The 18,984-nt window shown below is 49.5% G+C and overlaps 1 protein-coding gene across 1 annotated transcript; it reads right to left on the bottom strand.

The window, feature by feature from the left end:
* Positions 1 to 622: 622 nt before the first annotated feature.
* On the bottom strand, positions 623 to 12,632 carry HNRNPL (heterogeneous nuclear ribonucleoprotein L). The gene is made up of 13 exons (XM_087728112.1): positions 12,398 to 12,632; positions 10,151 to 10,269; positions 9,797 to 10,034; positions 9,452 to 9,537; positions 8,934 to 9,030; positions 8,042 to 8,114; positions 4,820 to 4,891; positions 4,461 to 4,741; positions 3,538 to 3,659; positions 3,240 to 3,441; positions 2,160 to 2,217; positions 1,889 to 1,984; positions 623 to 1,051 (listed from the first exon to the last, which is right to left on the bottom strand). Exons 1-13 carry the CDS (start codon positions 12,605 to 12,607, stop codon positions 993 to 995), a joined length of 1,713 nt encoding a protein of 570 aa, XP_087584238.1. The 5' UTR covers positions 12,608 to 12,632; the 3' UTR covers positions 623 to 992.
* Positions 12,633 to 18,984: the final 6,352 nt, after the last annotated feature.

Raw genomic sequence — 18,984 nt, 5'->3', positions numbered from 1 at the left:
AACAAGGAAGTCCACAGTTGCCTCCTGAAAAAAGCACCTTTGGGACTTCTATGTTCTTTAAGCCCAGAAAAGCTAAAACTAAGCATGAACGCTGCAGTAGCATTCAACACTGCATTGCATAATGTGCCATATATTTAGTAACATCTCCCTGCTCCCTTCTTTAAATTATAAAGCCACCCAGCAGACAATGAAGCCAGGGAAAAGAATAAAAGGTTTGCATTCAACAACGGTTAAACGGTACCTCCCTTTTTAAAATTTAGCCTGGGCTTCCATGGGAACAAGGTAAGGGATACCCAGACCCACGTAATTCCCTTCAAGAAAAAAATGAGCCTCAACACGGACTTGACTGCCTCTCTTCTACTGCCTCTCTTCTCTCTTCCTGTCAGGCCTGGGGTTAAAGATTATAATACGTCCCCTCCCGAATGACGAATGAATGTTGCTTCTATTTTTAATTACGTACTGTTTTTATATGTCGTTGTGTGTACTCCCTTCCCTATACGTTGTGAGCCGCCCTGAGTCCCCCTCAGGGAAAAGGGCGGCTTATAAATAAATTTATCTACAATCTATCTACAATCTACAAAAAAAACAAAACACACAACAACATCCCGAAGGGGTTTCCAGGTTCAGTTTTTACAACAATTTATTGTCCAAACAGCTTTATTAAATGTGCCAACTAAGCACAGGCAGCACACATTGTATGAATGGGGGGTGGGTGGGGGGGTGGGGGGAGAACATATCACAGGTACGAGCTTTTTTTAAAATTCGATGTCCTCAGGCGGCCACGGGGCTTCTCTCTTCCCAGCTGACCCAGCTGCAGGCAGCCTCTTAATGAAGCTTTTTTTTTTTAATTGGTTTCTTTTTTTACAAAAAAAAAAAAAACACAAAGGGAGACCGGAGCTTTGCCAAACAACAACCAAAAAGAAAAAAAATATAGATCACACACAAGTAAGTTAACGGAGCAGTCTTCTTGTTGGTCAGGAAGCAAAGAGCGATTAGGAAGCGTGCTGGGCTGTTGAGAAGCAGAGTTTCAGGGTGTAGGGGTAGGGCCCATCTAGGAGAAAGCCAGACAACTCTATTTACTCGAAAACCAAAACGTCATCATCCACAGGGGGGGGGGAACCCATTTCTCCAGCTTTCCCCCAATGTCTCCCACGGTGATTCACTTTGGGTTGAATAGTCAAGAAAAGGAGTCTAAACAAATGAACCACTCATAGAATTCAGATTTAGAGTAAAAACCATAGATGGTGGGGGCGATAGGCTGACTCTATAATCCGCTTAGAGCATCGTGAAGCGGTTATATAAGTCTAAGGCAGTGTTTCTCAACCTTGGCAACTTGAAGATGTCCGGACTTCCAACTCCCAGAATTCCCCAGCCAGCATTCGCTGGCTGGGGAATTCTAGGAGTTGAAGTCCGGACATCTTCAAGTTGCCAAGGTTGAGAAACACTGGTCCTAAGGGCTATTGCTATTATAAGTAACCCTCAATTTATGAGCTCACAACTTGAGCCTCACATTTCTGTGGCTAAGCAAAGACAATTGGGTTTTGCTCCATTTCAAAACCATTTTGCCACCGTTGTTAAGTGAACCCCTGCTGTTGTTAAGGGAATCTGGGAGATGAACTCCGCAGGCCTTAAGAGTTACCAAGGTGTGATGAGCCACAGTTCAGAACGTGCCAATGGCTGCTTTTTCCTTCCAAACCGATTCATTTAGCCAGGTCTCCAACACGGTCAAAATCGGTTGGTGTTTTTAAGACCTACTAGCGTCTCTTCCCTACTACCACTGACATTAAACCAGAGGAAGGGGGAAGAGCAGGGAGATCCCCAAATCCTATCGTCATCAAGGCCTCCCCCCCCCCTCCTTCAGCACCTACAAAAGGCGACAGGGGCTTACTTGGGTTTTTCATCTGATAATGGTTGAGGAAAGCCAGAGTCTCCAGCGCATCCCCTTTGGTTTCCCACTCCAGTAGTCCCGACGAGCTCCTTTCACCTGCAGGCGTTTCAAGCAAGACACGGGTTAAGCTGGAGCAGGCCCACTTCCTTGGAACACGGGCGGGCCAACTCTCGAGGGATGGATTACAGTTCCAGTCCCCCTGAGCCACTCTGCGTGGCCCTCGGTCCCTGCTTTCCAAGAAGCAGCATCCTCAAGACAGAGGGATACTTACTCTTCCCTGAAAACACCTTGACGGACGCCGGTCTCTTCACTCCCAGCTCATCGCATATCTGAAAAATGCCACATAAGTAATAGGAGCGTTAAGCCACTGTCCTGATCCCAACAATGTATATTTTAGGATTCGCCTCTTTGGTCAAGTCCCATTCCCAGGGGCTCCTGCAGACGCCACCGCCTTCCCCGTACAATTTTCAGCCATTGTGGAACTGTGTTTTACGTATATCTCTGTGCTGGGTTGAATATACATTGGTAGGAGCCCAAAGGAGAGGGGCTTTTAAGCATTATCTGACAGCAAAGGAGCTCATTTAAATGGTTGGGTCAGTGGGAAAATAATGAACAAGTCACTGTTGTTTTGGGCCAAATGTTTGTTAGAATCACTTCACAGATACTGCTTTGGATTGTTGGGGGCAATATGACCCGGATTGTTGGGGGCAATATGCTGACTCTGTAAACCGCTTAGAGAGGGCTGAAAGCCCTATGAAGCGGTATATAAGTCTAACTGCTATTGCTATTATTAGTACTTCTGTCAAAAAGGAGGGTTAATCCGTTCTCATCTTCCAAGGCCAAATGAAGAGCAGCTCAGGACCCGAGAGGGGCCCACTAAGGAGGACCAGCAAAGGGCCCAACTGGGTCCAATCCAGTTGCTACTTCTAGGCACACCAGAACCTCTGCTAGTATCATGTTAAAGCCTGTTTCTCCTCCCCCCTTTAACATTACTGCTTCCTGCTTTTTGGAATGGAAGCTACATTTGGGAGAGAGACGCTGTCTGAATCCATTAAAGCAGGGGTCTCCAACCTTGGCAGCTTTAAGCCTGGCGGACTTCCAACTCCCAGAATTCCGGGAGTTGAAGTCCGCCAGGCTTAAAGCTGCCAAGGTTGGAGACCCCTGCATTAAAGTCATCATCATCACGTCATACATTAAGGATAGCAAGTTTTGCTTATCCTCCGATTCTTCCTAAACCCTCTAAGGAAGGACGAGCGGTTAAGAAACACAAAATATAAACAAATAAGCCAACTTTTGAATTATTCCGCCCTCCCTCCTAATTATGGCCAACTCCAGGCCCCCCCATCCTCACCTCGTAGAAGTTGTCTTCCGTCACTTCCAGAGGCGCGTTGAAGAAATGGAGCACGTTGCTGGGATGCTGGATTCGGTTCTTGGCGGCTTGCTCCGGGGTGGAGAACCGATTGTTCCGGGAGCCGCTGAAATCTTTGTAGCTGCAGGAGCCGTCCTCGAGACCGTAAGACTGGCCGGGCATGATGGCTTGTTGCTTGGACACGCTGCGGGCAAAGCGAGGCAGGCTGGCTCAGTCCCGCCCTCCTGGCTTTAACCCGAATGCCTCAAGGCGGCCTGGGAGTAAAGCAGGGGGAACTCACCAGACGTTCAACTTCTGATCAAACATGAAGTTATTGTTGAGGTGGGTGATGGCTCGGTCCACTGCGTAGCCGTCTGCCATCTCCACCATGGCTGCCCCGGGCTTGCTTTTCATGAACTTCACCTGAAACAAAAAAAAAAGGATTATTATTAGATTATTCAGAAAATAATGGAATGTGCTGAAATGAGTAAATCGACATTTGGAATTAGAGAACAAGCAGATAAACAATATTACAAGATATGGGATTTATTTTATCAGTGGTTAAGATTAAAAAAACATGGAAATGAAAGACACTAGAGAATTTTAGGATATAAGAATTATAGAATGATACAGAATACAATATAAAGATACATTATTATTGGATATTTATGATGTAATGAATTGTTATAAATGAATCCAGTATCTAGAATATCTCACTTAAAATGAAGGAATAAGTTATAGTCAAATAAATGACATACAATGATAATATGCATACATATATATTTGATTGATAATATGTGATTTCATATAAGTTGTAAGTGAGGACTAAGGAAAGGATGCACAAAAATCTTGTAACCAATTGACACGCTGTATGTAATTGAAGATGGTCCTGTATTTTATGTTTTATTTGTCTATGTCTTTCTAAAAATAAAAATTCTTTTAAAAAAACCAAAAAAGGATTTCTTGATTCAAACCACAAAAGAGGGCAGAAGAGCCAAAAGGCAGGTATCCAGAGATGGTACCTGGGCTTTCCAAACAACGGATGGGAGGAGGATCTCAGCAGCACCTTGGCCAAAGACTTCCAAAGCAAGCAAAACTCTGTGTGTGTGTGTGTGTGTGTGGGTGATTGCGGGAGGGGTTCGAGGCTGGGATTCTACGAAGGCCAAACTGGGCTCACCAGCAGCTCTGCCGCCGCCAGAACCGGCCCCTCCCTCGGTTGCTCACCTTCTCCACGTTTCCATAGAGGCAGAAGACGTTGAAAACACGATCGCAGTTCATCTTAGACTGGTCCAGGCCGTAGACCATCAAAACGGGGCTGTCGGCGTGGGGGCCGTACTCCGGAGGGGGTGGCGGAGGTGGGGGGTGCCCATACTGAGGCCCGTAGCGGCTGGGTCCTCTGTGGCGGCCCCCCACGGGCGGCCCCATCCGCCTCCCTTCGTAATGAGGAGGAGGAGGGCCGTAGCCCTCGTCGTGGTAGTGGCCGTGGTAGCCCCCGTGAGGTCCTCCTGCAGGCGGAAGCCAAAGTCAGCCGGGGCAAAGGAAGACGAGGGCCAGAGATGCCCCACCCACCGACCGGGCCTCACCGTATTCCGCAGGATGATCCCCGAGGAGAGGAGGCTGCCTCTGGCGCTTGTTTGGATTCCCGCCCGGCTCCCCTGTCAAAAGCAGACCAACATTAGAAGCTCCTGGAAAAGGCTCAGTCGCCTTGATTTCTGGGGCTGGCACCGGGGTTGGGAGACCTTGGTTAGGCCATGAAGCCAGCCCGAGGCATTCTCCATATTAAAAACTCCAGATTCCTCAGAATGCGTCTCTTTTCTTTCCACCATGGGAGAAAGGGGAGTGGGGGCAGTTTTAAAAACACTTCCTTTTCAGGGGCACACTGTACGACCCACTCTCCTCCCAGTCCACCCAGTTAGGCGAGTGCCGGAAGAGGCCCTTTGGGACGGATCCTGACACTACCTCGAACTGACGTGTCTTCCGGATGTTTATTTAAGCAGCAAACCTGATGAACTAGAACTCTCTTGGACGCCAAGCCTTGCTCTCAACCATCTACCTGGCTTAACAAAGGTTCTCCTCCATCTTATCTTAAAGCCTGCCCCCCTTTCCTCCCGAAAATTTAACCCTGTAGCAGGGAAGTCTAAAATATATATATACAAGAATCAACAGAAGTCAATTTCACCACCAGTTCGAACATTAGGGCAGCAGGGGGGGGGGGAGGAAATGAAAGTCCTTGCCAGCCCACTCCCCACCTCTAGCAGAGCTCAAAAGATTAAAACAAGACCAAGAAGATGGCAAAGCAAAGCAAAATTTGTCCAAGTTTTAAACACAAATCGATCTACAAAAGACAGAAGAATTTAAAGCAAGTCATACAAATCTTCCCATTTTTTTTAAAAACAAAAAAAAAAAGTAAAAAGAGCTTCGCAGTTTATTTCAACAGGCATTTTTTTTACAAAGATTGAAAAGGGCTACTTACAGCAGGAGTTTACAGTACAACTGTCCCTTGTCACAAATATATTCTGCATTTCTCTTACCATTGGACGCTTCAACAGTGTGTAAGCACAGTTCTGAAAGATGGCGTCCCATCAAACATACACTGCGACCCTGCGTTACATGGTTTCAGAGTCAAAGTCACGTCAAAAGGCACCAAACTGACACAAATCAAATTTCTTTTTTTAAAAAAATGTAAATGAAAAAGGGCTCACAGATTTTTGTTTTTGTTTTTTTTGTCTTCAGATGGTATCAAGGAAAAAAAGGACATGACAAAAGGTGTGAATGCGTGTCCCTTCCGTGTTGCGTCTCCTGATGTTGTTTTTTTTGTCATGTGCTGTTAACAGGTTTTGATTTGGTGCTTCTGGCTGTGTAGGTCTCCCGTGTGCGTGTCTCTCTCTCTCTCTCTCTCTCTCTCCTCTGTTAATGGAGTGTGCCTTGAATCTCAAGTGCCCCTGAAGCGGAAAAAACACGCCCAGTCTCTAGGGAACTGGGGGCTCTCGGGGACTTGGGGGTTTTTTTGGTCTGGGGTTTTGAATCTCTCTCTCTCCGCTTGGCGCTGATAAAAATGTCGGCAGCCGAGGACTGCAAGAAAAGAGTAAATGGGAGGCCCTCCCAAACCAAACCAAGTTGATATGGAGAGCGTCTTATGTCTTGAAGGGTCTCGGGGATCTACTCCGTTCTCCGTTAAGACCGCTGGCGCGCTTTTGTCTGAGACCCCTCGGGTGTTTTTTTTCCTAGTTTCTGTGTTCCCTTCTTGGGTTCAAGGTTTTTTTGTCTGTTTTTGTTTTTGTAAGCATGTCGTGGCCTGGTGAGCCTCTCTCTGTCTCTCTCTCTGTCTCTCTTTTTCTCTGTCTCCCTCTGTGCTTGTAGATGTCTCTCGGATGGCGGTGTTGTGTTCTTGATGTGAGGACATGAACTCAATCTGTTGCCTTTCGGGTGACACTTAAGATGCTGCGTGTTTTCTCCAGGAAGAGCTAATGCAAAGTTGAGCTTTGTTTTTTTTGTTTTTGCTCCTACACTGTGTAGTGTTGTTAAAGAGAGTGTCTAGCAGAAGGCAGATCCCAGGCAATTCAGAACTTCCACGGCAGCTGCGCGCGAGTCCCCCGGGGTCATGTGGGAAATCGGTTCAGAGCTGGGGAAAGGCCAGATATATCGCCCCTCCTCTTGTGCCCAGCCCGAGGGAGAAGGCAGAGAGCCGGGAGGCAGCTTCTGAACTGCCCAGCCCTGCCAACTTAAGCCACTGCCAATCTGCACAGCGCCTAAGTATGTACCTTGGAGGAGAAAGTGAGTCATGTTCATGTCAAGTCATGTAATGCCATTGCTTGCTTCGCCAGGAGGGTGGGGTCAAAAGTGACCTCTGTTAGAGCCTCACCCGCCTGCCCCCACACTCCCACCCACCGCCCGCCCGCAATCCAACCGCTTCCCCAGGATTGTTTGGTCCATGGAGCCAAGCAACTCAACACCTGCTGTCAAAGCCCAGCCTGTGTTTAAGCTGCGGTCGTGCTTGGAGGGGCAACGCTGCCCCCACCTCACAGAAGGAATGTGCTTTTTTTCTGCACATGTGCAGTAAGCAGGCCGGCCAAGGCAAGGCTTCCAACTAGCTTTAGACTGAACTGACGCAGATAGCGACCCCCCCCCTCCTCAGTCCCCCTCAAGGAAGTGGCATTGGAGACCCCCCCCCCTTTAGCCCCCAAGCCCAAGAGTCTGCATGCAGAAAACATTTCCCTTGAAGCGCTTTGCCCACCACCCTCCAGCCACGGAGTGGAAGAAATGCAGTATCTGCTCCAGACCCACAAGGGAGGTGGCTAGATTAGCGCCAGAGCCAAAGGCTGCACAAGGCCTAAGACTGGCAGGAATTGTCATCTCTGGACCTCCCAGGAGTTAAAGCTCCCCAGCATCCATCCTGGGATCCCCCAGAACTTAAAATCAGAGCGCAGCCTGCTTTTCGACTCCTCTCTCCGCTGCATCCCCAACCTTCCTAGTAGCTGCAATACACACACACACTCTCTAGAGATGCAATACTGGGAGGGGAATACTTGACCAGATGCAACCAGGGAGACGGAGCTGCCCCAATTCCCTCGCGGCTGTTCTCGACCCACCCACCCCCACTGCGCCTCCAGTCAGGAGGCTCGGGAAGCCCCCTGTGCTGAAGCCAGGATGCGGCTGCCCTGCCCCTCCAGGCTTCCCCAAATCGGGCCCCATGTTGGACAGCAGGCAAATGGCATTACATCACACAATTCAGCTGGAGGAAGTGTGCTCTTCAACAGGAAAAGAAAGGGTTTGTGTCTAGCTTGAGAGCAGGCGATCAAGGTTACCTTGCCCGCTGAGGTTGGGGTTGGTGTAGTCCCAGGTATCCTGGTCGTTCTTGAAGACATTCAGGCGAGTCGGCTAAAACAGAGCACAAGTGTTCAGAAAACAATAGAGGGAGATCAAGAGGGGGAGCTGGAGAAAGAGAGCAACAAGGCCACACGCTGTGATTATACGGGCCTGTGGTTATAAACCTAACTGGCTCATAACCATAGACATCTCATTATCTGTTCCAGTTTAGCCCATAATATAGGAGAGTTAGCACAACTGTTATTAAAGCAGAAGTAAATTAAGCTACGGGCTCAGTCTTGATCCACTTCCTATTAAGGATGCTGGACTTACAACTTTTGTAACATCTCATTTACGTTTTTGCTGGCAACCAGAAGTCCTGGAGTTTGCTTAACGACTACTGCACGACAGATTGTCAAATCGGGTTGGTCACGTAATGACCCAACTGGGAAGACTTACAACTGGAACTTATCCCCATTAACTGAGGACTAGATGTATTTTACAGATTAGCTGCCCTACTGGTAGGAATTCCTGCCATTCTGTAACTTAACAGAGAGGAAATGCCAGACCGGTTTTCCCAATTTTTCAACCCATACCAGATGCCTTGTCTCTACTCGCAGGGTTATTTTACGCAAAGGAGTAAAATCGAACAGCTACAATTGTGCTGTTTGGTATCAGGACTATTGTTGGGAAGAGCGAGTAACCTTCGGGACAAGGGTACGTAGCTAATTAGGGGGAATCTGTGTGAAGCAATTTCGTTGGGGCGGTTTGTAAATCCCTTCGGATTCAGAAAAGAAGCATTTGCTGATTTTCTTGGGGGGGGGGGTGGAGGCCGCAGACCCTCCTGTGCAACCCAGGGCCCCGCCCTCTCTTCTGCAACCCCCCACTCACCTTGGCATATTCAATCTTCAGCGTACAGCAGCCAGAGTAAATGTCGGCCCCGTTCAAAGAAGCTTTTGCCCTCTGAGCACTTTGCACAGAGTCAAATGTTTGCAGAATTAAGGAAACCTTGGCTGGGTGTTTCCTAGTCAATGCTCTCCAAGCTACGAGCCTTCCTTCTTCCTTTACCCCAGGAGCTTTCTAGCCCCCCCCCCCCACCCAAAAAAGTGCTCCATCTCCCCCAGCCCATGCCGAGGCAGACAATAGCAATAGCAGTAGACTTATATACCGCTTCATAGGCCTTTCAGGCCTCTCTAAGCGGTTTACAGAGAGTCAGCATATTGCCCCCAACAATCTGGGTCCTCATTTTACCCACCTCGGAAGGATGGAAGGCTGAGTCAACCCTGAGCCGGTGAGATTTGAACCACTGAACTGCTGATCTAGCAGTAGCCTGCAGTGCTGCATTTAACCACTGCACCACCTTGGCTCTTTCTGCTTCGCTCTGCTCAGCCATCAAAAATAAAGGATATTCCACCATAGCTTGGACCCCATTTTTTCTAAAGATAACAATGCGCTGGACTGGACCACACGGGTTGCAGATGGTATACAGGACATCCTACAAGACAAAGACTGTAAAGCCAACAGGGCCTCACCAGAACGGCCCCTGCGAGTCTCCTAGCAGCCCTGCCCGCCACAGACTCCAATGCCCAGTTTATTGAGACAAGGAGGCAGACCCGCAAACCATTCAGACATGATCTTAACCCTCGGTCTGCTCTTCCTGCCTGGTCCAAAGCATGCTTGGAGGCCCAAGGAAAGCCGGGACCGCCGTGTCCTAGATTTGGGTCCCCCACAATAAAGCCGCCTCGTAAACGCACCGTCGTAATGGAGTAGATGGGGTTCAGAATGGTGAAGAGCAAGACATTGTTTACTCCTCGCGAATCATCCGAGTCCCCGGGTCGTGAAATCTTCTGGCTGGTAGAATAGTTGACGAAGGCCGGATGCCCCGCAATGTAGATCTGATTGTCCGCTGCATAATTCACAGCATTGCATGCTCCGAGTATGTCCTCAAACTCTACTAGAGCCTGCCTCTTTTTGGGCATCACCACCACATAGCTTTTTGGGGGGGGGGGACGAAATGGGGGGAGAGAGAGACAAGAACTAAGTCACTGAACCTGCACAATCTGTCATGATATCCACCCCTCTGGATGTTCTGGCTGCCCCTTCCTCACCTGATAGGGCCAAATTCTTGCAAGGCCTCCACCAGATCAGCTTCCACCACACCATCAATCAGACCCCGGATATGGACCACAGGAGAAGCTGCCGGCTTGTGCGGATCATCATAGTTCTCCTGCGAGAGAAGAGGAGGTCATGTGACACTTCCCTGGGAAAATTCTAGTGCAAAAGCAAGTGAATGGAGTCTTTCACAAAAAGGTGTTTCTGGGGGACTGCAACTTAGCAGGACACAGTTCAATGGAATTCCCCGTCATCAGAGGTAATTAAGCTATTCCTTTATTTTCCTAGTGGGTCTAGGGAAATTAACCAGGAAAAGATCATTCTTGGCTACTTTTATACGTTGATGGGAAGCAACAGAAGCAGCCATTGGTTGAATCCACCCCAGCTCTTCTGCTCCCAGCTTATGTTAAAAGAGCACCAGTTACATTTCTTTGGCCAATTCATGCTCAAAATCCCCCCCTAAATCTATGCAAATGCTTCTTGTTCAAGAGAGAAATATATGCCACATATCCTTTGACCGTTCCAGTAAATTTGGCCCCACAGTCTAGATGTTCTGGGATCGACAGTTAAATGCAGTAATTGGTTTATTGAATTTATACGCGGCCCATCTCATTATGCAAAGCGACTCTTACTTTACAATTAAACCACGCTACCCAGGAAACCGCTACTGAAACCCTGCAAGATGCACACACCCAAACTGGGGAGGGGAAAGGCAGCTAAGAAACCATTTTCTCCCCAAAAAGGAAAAAGGGCTGGGCCACACATCCCAACCCTTAAACAAGATTAAACGACTCTCCCTGCAGACGGAATTGGATGCTGCAGAATGAGTTGCTTTAATCCTGATCCCGGCCCTTAATCTGGGCACCAGAACCAGAGTGTGATAAATCATAATTAAGCACGCAAACAAACCACTCCTTCCCAAAACTAAGGAGCTTTGTTCACAAGGTAAATACACCCGCCTTTCCGTTCCAGGGAATGTGAAAGTAATGACTTGCCTGGGCTGAGCCTCAGAGGCGTCTTTGTGGATCCATAAGGCTCTGCTAGTCAAGGCCATCCTTTCCTTATGGGCCTTCGGGTCCTGACTCGAACCTGGGGCAAACCTAAGTCTGCCCCTCTTTTAAAGGACCGCTCAATGCGGTCATGTTAAGGTTATGGATGGGCATTGATCTGGGGACTTCAACTCCCAGAATTCCTGGCTCAGAATCCCTTCCTGGAATTCTGGGAGTCGAAGTCCCCAAGGTCAAAGAAGGGGCCTTAGGGGCCCAGCCATGTTAAGGCATCACAGCACAAGGAAGGGATCAGCAAAACAGGCCCATTGTCCTTCCTGGCAGCAGGCTGGTAGAGAAAGCCCTGCAGGAAGTCCTCGACTTACAACAGTTCGTTTTAGTGACCGAAGTTGCAAAAGCACTAAATGTAACGGAGGACCATTTCTTCAGACCAGTGTTTCTCAACCTTGGCGACTTTAAGTCCTGTGGACTTCAACTCCCAGAATCCCCCAGCCAGCTATGCTGGCTGGGGGATTCTGGGAGTTGAAGTCCACAGGACTTAAAGTCGCCAAGGTTGAGAAACACTGCTTCAGACTACACAGCATCCTCCCAGGGTCGCGTGATTCAAAATCCACACGCCTGGCAAGTGGTTCGTCTTTATGACCGTCACAGTGGTCCCAAGGTCACGTGATTTCCCCCTTTTGCGACCTTCCCACCAGCAAAGTCAAGACAGGGGGGGGGAAACGGGACAGGACCCGATTCACTTAACAACTGTGCTACTAAACCGCAGGGATTCCCTCAAGAACCGTGGCCAGAAAGGTCGTAAAACGAGGCAAAGGTCACTGGAACCAATGCTGGCCTCCGTTGCGGTCGTAACGTGGGGGACCGCCTTCGAGGTCGTAACTTGAGGACCACCCCCACCCTCGGAGGACGTCACCGCTTTGGCCCCTCCCACCCAGGGAGGGGGCAAGGGGCGGGAGTCTAACGGTAGACTGCGCCTACCCGTGGAGGCTCGTCGTCCCGTGCGTCATGACTACAACTCCCATCTTTCCAAGCCACCACGCAGCCCGCCGACCTTCAACAGCCCCCCCCCATCGCCCTTTATATGAGGGACGATGGGAGTTGTAGTCCAGCGCCAGGCGCGTTTGAAAGGCACCTGGGACGTCTCGGGCCGGAAACGCCACCCTTCTCCCCCCCCCACGCCCCGGGACCTTTTCTTCTCTTTTTTTCCCCTCAGCCCGGCGGCCGCTCTCTCACCCCGCCTCCGCCGGCCGCTCCCCCCGGCCCGTGGTCCGCGTTCTCCGTTTTCTGGCGCTTCGGGGCGCGCCCACCTTCAGGGCCGCCCCCGTAATAACGTCCGGAGCCGCCGCCGCCGCCACCGCCCATCTTCACCATGTCCCCTCCGCGTCCCGAGCCGCCGCCGCCGCCTTCGCCGCTCTGCGAACCTCGCCACCTCCGCCGCGACATGGCGCCCACACTACACCAGCCCACCCTCGCTCCCACCTCAGGCACGCCTCTATTGGGCTGGCCCGACGTCGCTCAAGGCCGCTCGGCCTCTCATTGGGTCGAGGCGGTTCCTTACCTACCCTTGTCCCGCCCTCCGCCGCCATAGGGTCGACTGTCTCCCGCCTGCCGATATGATTCGCTCTCGCATCCGTTTATCAAAAGCCTTGGCCTTTTCCGTTGGCCAGCAGGAACATCCGTCCTCCCTTTCTTCAAATTCATTGGCTCAAGGCGACGTCTCTCCTCGCGGCATCCCGCCCCACCACATTGCTCCTTATGAACTTCCCTCCTTCTTCTTCATTAAAACCGTCGGGACCCCTGAAAAGCTACGGTACGACCCTGAAATCCCATTGGCTCAAGGAAGGGTCAATCTCAGCCGTTCGAAACCTGATTGCGCCAAATCTGAAACGGACGCCCCGATTGGGTCCCATAAAGGAGAAGTGTTCGCCCCAAGGAGATAAACGTATTGGCAGATTTTTATGCCCGTCACTCTTCTCTCTGGAAACCCATTGGACCGGCAACGCTCGAGCTTTATTTTAATTGGTAGACGTGACTTCGGTCCCAACCCTGCCCCTCTTCTTCTTCTGAACCAATGAGAATCCCGGTTCCAGAATAGAAAAGGGGAGGGGGGGGGAGATTCTCCAACGGTCGTCTTGAACGTTCAACCAAGAGAAGCCCCGCCCTCCCTCCTTTAACGTCGAGACGGTGGAGAAGCAAAGGCTCATGGGAAAGGCCTGGTGCTGAGCCAACCCTGCACGGGGATTGGTCAAAAGACCTCTGGGCCGCAAAGGATCATGGGAGCTGTCTTGAACTTTGGCCAAGGAGTTGCATGCAAGGCAATGCTGGTTAAAAGATGGCTTATGGAGTGTAGGAGTTCGTGCAATGCACTAACCCTAATTTAGCCACATGAACTGGGTCAATGCAATACTAGAACCATCCTCTTAATGCAGTGGTTCCCAAACTTGGCAACTTTAAGACTTGTGGACTTCAACTCCCAGAATTCTCCAGCCAGAAGAGCTAGAGGGAGAATTCTGGGAGTTGAAGTCCACAAGTCTTAAAGTTGCCAAGTTTGGGAACCACTGTCTTAATGGTTAACCCCATGCTGGCCCAGGGGTTGTGTGAACCCAGCTTGCCTCTCTATTGCTTTACACCTAATTGCAGGGGCTTAGGAGCAGCTCCCACAGATCCCAGCCAAGCAGTGGGAGACGTGCCCCCCCCCCCCCACCAGGGCCTGTTTCCGCTCCCCGACAGCTTCCCCTGGCTTGTCTAGGGCAGTGTTTCTCAACCTTGGCAACTTGAAGATGTCTGGACTTCAACTCCCAGAATTCCCCAGCCAGCATTTGCTGAAGTGGCCTGCAGTACTGCACTCTACCCACTGCGCCACCTCGGCTCTTGTCAAGCTATCCTGTCAAGCTATCCTATCAGAGCTGAAGAAGCTGTTTGGATAAGAAGCGAAACGCCTTTAAAGATTGATTTGATTGATTTGATTTGATTACATTTATATGCTGCCCTTTTCCCCCAAAGGGCACTCAGGGCGGCTCACAATTCAAATCAGGGAAGGGGGGGGGGGTACAGACAGGAAATAAAAAGACGAACATAACAATACATAATTTAAAAACACACAACAGTCATACCATTCGTGGCGGGGGGGCAACAGCTCTTTAGCCCCAGGCCTGTCGGAACAGCCAGGTTTTAAGGGCTTTGCGGAAGGCCTGGAGGGTGGTGAGGGTTCGAATCTCCACGGGGAGTTCGTTCCAGAGGGTCGGAGCAGCCACCGAGAAGGCTCTCCTCCGGATAGTCGCCAGTCGGCATTGGCCGGCGGATGGAATTCGGAGGAGGCCTAATCTGTGGGATCTAATCGGTCTAGTGGAGGCAATTGGTAGCAGGCAGTCTCTCAAGTTCCCCGGGTCCAATACCAAGAAGAAAGAACAAAGTCCAGTTTCCTCCTGAAAAAATAGCACCTTTGGGGCAACCTGGAGGGCTGACAATCTCTACAGACTTTCAAACACAGGGAAGGCTACTGAAAAGGACCTTGCTCCTTCACGGGGCAGGAAAGGAAAAAGAGGACAGAGTTATCATTTGCACCCACGGCTGTCAGCAACATTCCTGAGTGTCAAATCAGGATTTATGGTAGCTCAGCAATTCATAACCCTGAGATGTTTGCACAACAACCGTTTGCTCAGCAAAAGAAGGCAAGCTAGCCAGCTCTTCAGCTTCAGATTATTACTTTGATCCCTCCCTTCTTCCTCTCCGGAAAGGGGAAGGAAAAAAAATTGCTTACCTTTTTAAAAATTCTACATTTAAAAGCATTACCCAGATGGAATCAGAGCTGGTTGGGAAAAAACACTTAGCAATCCAAATTTAAATCCAATTTCTGCTCCTCGCTTTTCCCAATCGTCTGGACTGGTGTTTCTCAACCTTGGCAACTTGAAGACGTCCGGACTTCAACTCCCAGAATTCCCCAGCAGTGGTTAGGACAGTGTTTCTCAACCTTGGCAACTTGAAGACGTCTGGACTTCAACTCCCAGAATTCCCCAGCCAGCGAATGCTGGCTGGGGAATTCTGGGAGTTGAAATCCAGACGTCTTCAAGTTGCCAAGGTTGACTAACACTGGTCCGGACAGAATGTATTTTGTGCAGTTCTAGTGATTTTCAAGAAGCAACTGGTTGGAAAAGGGGTGGGTGGGTGGAGTAGAGTTTGGGCAAGGTGGGCATTTGGGTCTGAAGTGCAGAAATCGTAAAACTAGAATAGGAATTAAGTAAACCGCCCAGATTGTGAGCCACGCGGAGCCTCTGGCTGAGCTGGGTAGCCATAGAAATGGAAGAAATAAATAAGCAAAGATTACAGCCAAGTGGCTATTTTGCCAAGCTCTTCAGATGCATCGTGTCAGGAATTGGTCGGCTCAGCTGCAATCCTCACATCCATTTTGTAGATGGGAAAATGAACAATTCACACTGATATAGATAAAAGATAGATAGATAGATAGATAGATAGATAGATAGATAGATAGATAGATAGATAGATAGATAGATAGATAGATAGATAGATATTTTTACCTGTAGCTCAGCATTGATATGAGGGGTCCTTGGTGCTCTCTGAGCTTGGTGGTTTTCTTGCAGACGTTTCATAACCCAACTAGGTAACACCATCAGGGCTAGAAGAGAGGGGGGTTGTGGGGAAGAGGAGGGGAGGAGGAGAATGATGAAGGAGAGGAAGAGGAGGAGGAAGAAGAGGGCTCTGGGGTCCTTGATGCTCTCTGAGCTTGGTGGTTTTCTTGGACGTTTCATAACCCAACTAGGTAACACCATCAGTGCTAGAAGAGAGGGGGGTTGTGGGGAAGAGGAGGGGAGGGAGGAGAATGATGAAGGGGAGGAAGAGGAGGAGGAAGAAGAGGACTGGAGCTTGGTGGTTTTCTTGCAGATGTTTCATGACCCAACTAAGTAACATCACTCGTGCTAATATGGATTGGGATTTGCTCTGTCTGTAACGCTCAACCCCAACATTATTTGAATCCCAACACTGGTCAGTTGCCAGGTGCCTGAATTCTAATCGCGTGATTTTTTTATGTTGTCGTAACTTCAGACGGTCACTAAACCATAAGTTGAGGACTACCTGTTCCCCCCACCGGATTGTGGTCCAGGCTATTCTACGTCCCTAATATCTGCACATTTTCTTTAGAGATGCCCAGACATTGGGGGGGGGTCAAAAGAATCTGTGTTTTTCTCCATCTCAATCCCCCTTTTTTTTCACTCTCCTTTTTCAAGGGGACGGCAAATTCAGGCTCTGCAATTTAAACAAAAAAAATCAAAATATCAACTGAGGCAAGGAAGACCCCCACCCCACCCCACCCACCCCACCCCGATTCTGGAAGGAAGCTGTGTGTACGAGGCCGGGGAACAGCTGCGGACAGCTTGGGCTGGCTGGTTGTTAAAAGCCAGATCCTGCTGGCCGCGCGGTTGAAGGGGGAGGGAATACAGAACTGGAAGCTTCCCCCCTTACTTATTATTTGACTTTTGCGTCAATTTTTCCACTTGCTCCGATTCTGCCTTTTCCCCCCCCCTCTAGCGCAGGATTTAGGAATGGCCAAGGGGGGGGGAGCGAGCTGCTTCCTGCACCCCCCCCCCTCTCTTCTAGAATTGAGAGAGAAAATCTTGCAGCTGCCTGAATATAATTTAGCATCTTAGGCTGCTTAAGGAAACAAATGAATTTGGGAGGGCAAACTGGGTCGGTGTTTGTGAATGAAGGCAAATATAGGATTGGATAATACTGCAGGATCCAATCTGGGCCGGTCACCGGGATGAAAAGTTTATTCTTCTAGATTCTCTCTCTCTCTCTCTCTCTCTCCCTCCCTCTTTCCCGCTCTCTCCCTTCCTCCCCCTCCCTCTCTCCCTCTCCCTCCCTCCCCCTCCCTCTCTCCCTCTCTCTCCCTCCCCCTCCCTCTCTCTCTCCCTCCCTCTCCCTCTCTCCCTCCCTCTCCCTCTCTCCCTCCCCCCTCCCTCTCTCTCCCTCCCTCCCCCTCCCTCTCTCTCCCTCTCTCTCTGTCCCTCTCTCTCCCTCCCTCTCTCTCTCCCTCCCTCCCTCCTTCTCTCTCTCTCTCTCTCTCTCCCTCCCTCCCTTTCTCTCTCTCTCTCATTCGCATCCTCACACAGGTTCCGAAGAGAGGAAAGTTATCTGAAGATGGGCTCCTGTACCAGCCCCCAAAACTTGGAAGAATAAACTTTTGGTTCCAGTAAGCAATTCAGATTGGATCCTGCGTCTGAACATAGAACATAGACATCAGAACATAGCAATAGCAATAGCAGTTAGACTTATATACCGCTTCATAGGGTTTTCAGCCCTCTCTAAGCGGTTTACAGAGTCAGCATATCGCCCCCAACAACAATCTGGGTCCTCATTTTACCCACCTCGGAAGGATGGAAGGCTGAGTCAAACCTTGAGCCGGTGAGATTTGAACCGCCGAACTGCAGAACTGCAGTCAGCTGAAGTGGCCTACAGTACTGCACTCTAACCACTGCGCCACCTTGGCACATCGGAGACGTGGGCAAGATAAAGAGAAAAAAGCCAGGGGCCAATCCAGCATTCACCCTTTGGAAGTTCAGCTGTTGTTTGCAAAGATATATCACGCGGTACAATGAATGCTAAACTCTTGAAGAGCCCCTGGGGTGGAGGCGTGTTTCGTTTTGCCCACCTTCAGCATTCCACCAGGGGTCAATCTCTCCCCACCCCCCACCCCGGCAGCCCCTTCTGCAAGTTTCAAGGTTAGCTGACAACGCAAACTCAATGGTAGGACGGGCTTTGAACAAAGGTGGAATATTAACCACGCAGGAGTTAACCTGTTTGGCTGTTTTTAAAAGCTGCCCAGGCTTGACAAGGGAACAAGCTTTCAACCTGTCACATGTCAACAGGTGTGGAGTGGGGGGGGGTGCAAACATCCTGCCCTCTGCCCCACTTTCTGAAAAGCACCAGGGATTAATCCAGGAGGGTGCTCAGTTTTCTTTTAAATCATGTCATGCAATATTATAATTGCAATAGGAAAAATTAGAGAAAGAAGGAAGGTAGGAGAGAGGGAGGGAGGGAAGGAAAGATATAGTAAATAAAAATAAATAACTTCTGACCCTCATCACAATAAGTGTAAGCAATTTTAATAATTTTCAACTCCTCTTAAATTGCAACAATGATCTTTCCCCCCGTATCTTATCTCTTATCTATATAAACCATAAAGTATTAGCATTTCAATCCCTATGTTAGCAAAAGTCCAGTAAAGCTTGGCAGAAATAACTATATCTGTTTTAACCTTGGTCATGTAAACCAACCTTATATTCCTTCCTTATACTTCTAAAATATGATATTGTCCATTCGAGTAACATAGAATTGGAATTTTTTGGGGGTGAGATGAGATTGGCTGGGAGGCCGAACGCTCGTTTATAAACTGTAGATGACAGTTCACAATGGCCCAGGCTAAGCCCGCTCTAAACCAACCACAGTTATGGCATTAACACAGCATTCCCCAGAATTGTGGACTTAAAACTCAACCCGGTTGAGGAATTCCGGGATCTGCCTATTTGCAAAAGAACACACTGATCTCTTTTCTGAAGCTAGGTTCCTGCAACATGTTAGCCTTACTGTAAGAGTGCAACGCGGAGCAATGCGCCATGGTGCAACTGTGCATTGCTTGCTTCGGATCATTCGGTCCCAATCCAGCCAGGGAGCAACCAGGAGCATTGGTGGCGTGACTTATTGCCTCATCGCTTCCTGCAACCAGCAGCAAACATTCCTCCGGGGTTTGGCAAAGCCGCAATCCAGCTCCACTGCATTCTTCTCGATGCCACTTCCTGCCTGTC

The sequence above is a fragment of the Thamnophis sirtalis genome, unplaced genomic scaffold (genome assembly GCF_051295495.1).
Source record: "Thamnophis sirtalis isolate CommonGarterSnake01/CBP01778 unplaced genomic scaffold, rThaSir2_p1.2 scaffold_13, whole genome shotgun sequence".
Classification (NCBI taxonomy): domain Eukaryota; kingdom Metazoa; phylum Chordata; class Lepidosauria; order Squamata; family Natricidae; genus Thamnophis; species Thamnophis sirtalis.
The sequence above is the reverse complement of the archived record's forward strand: the minus strand, read 5'-3'. Positions and strand labels throughout refer to the sequence as shown.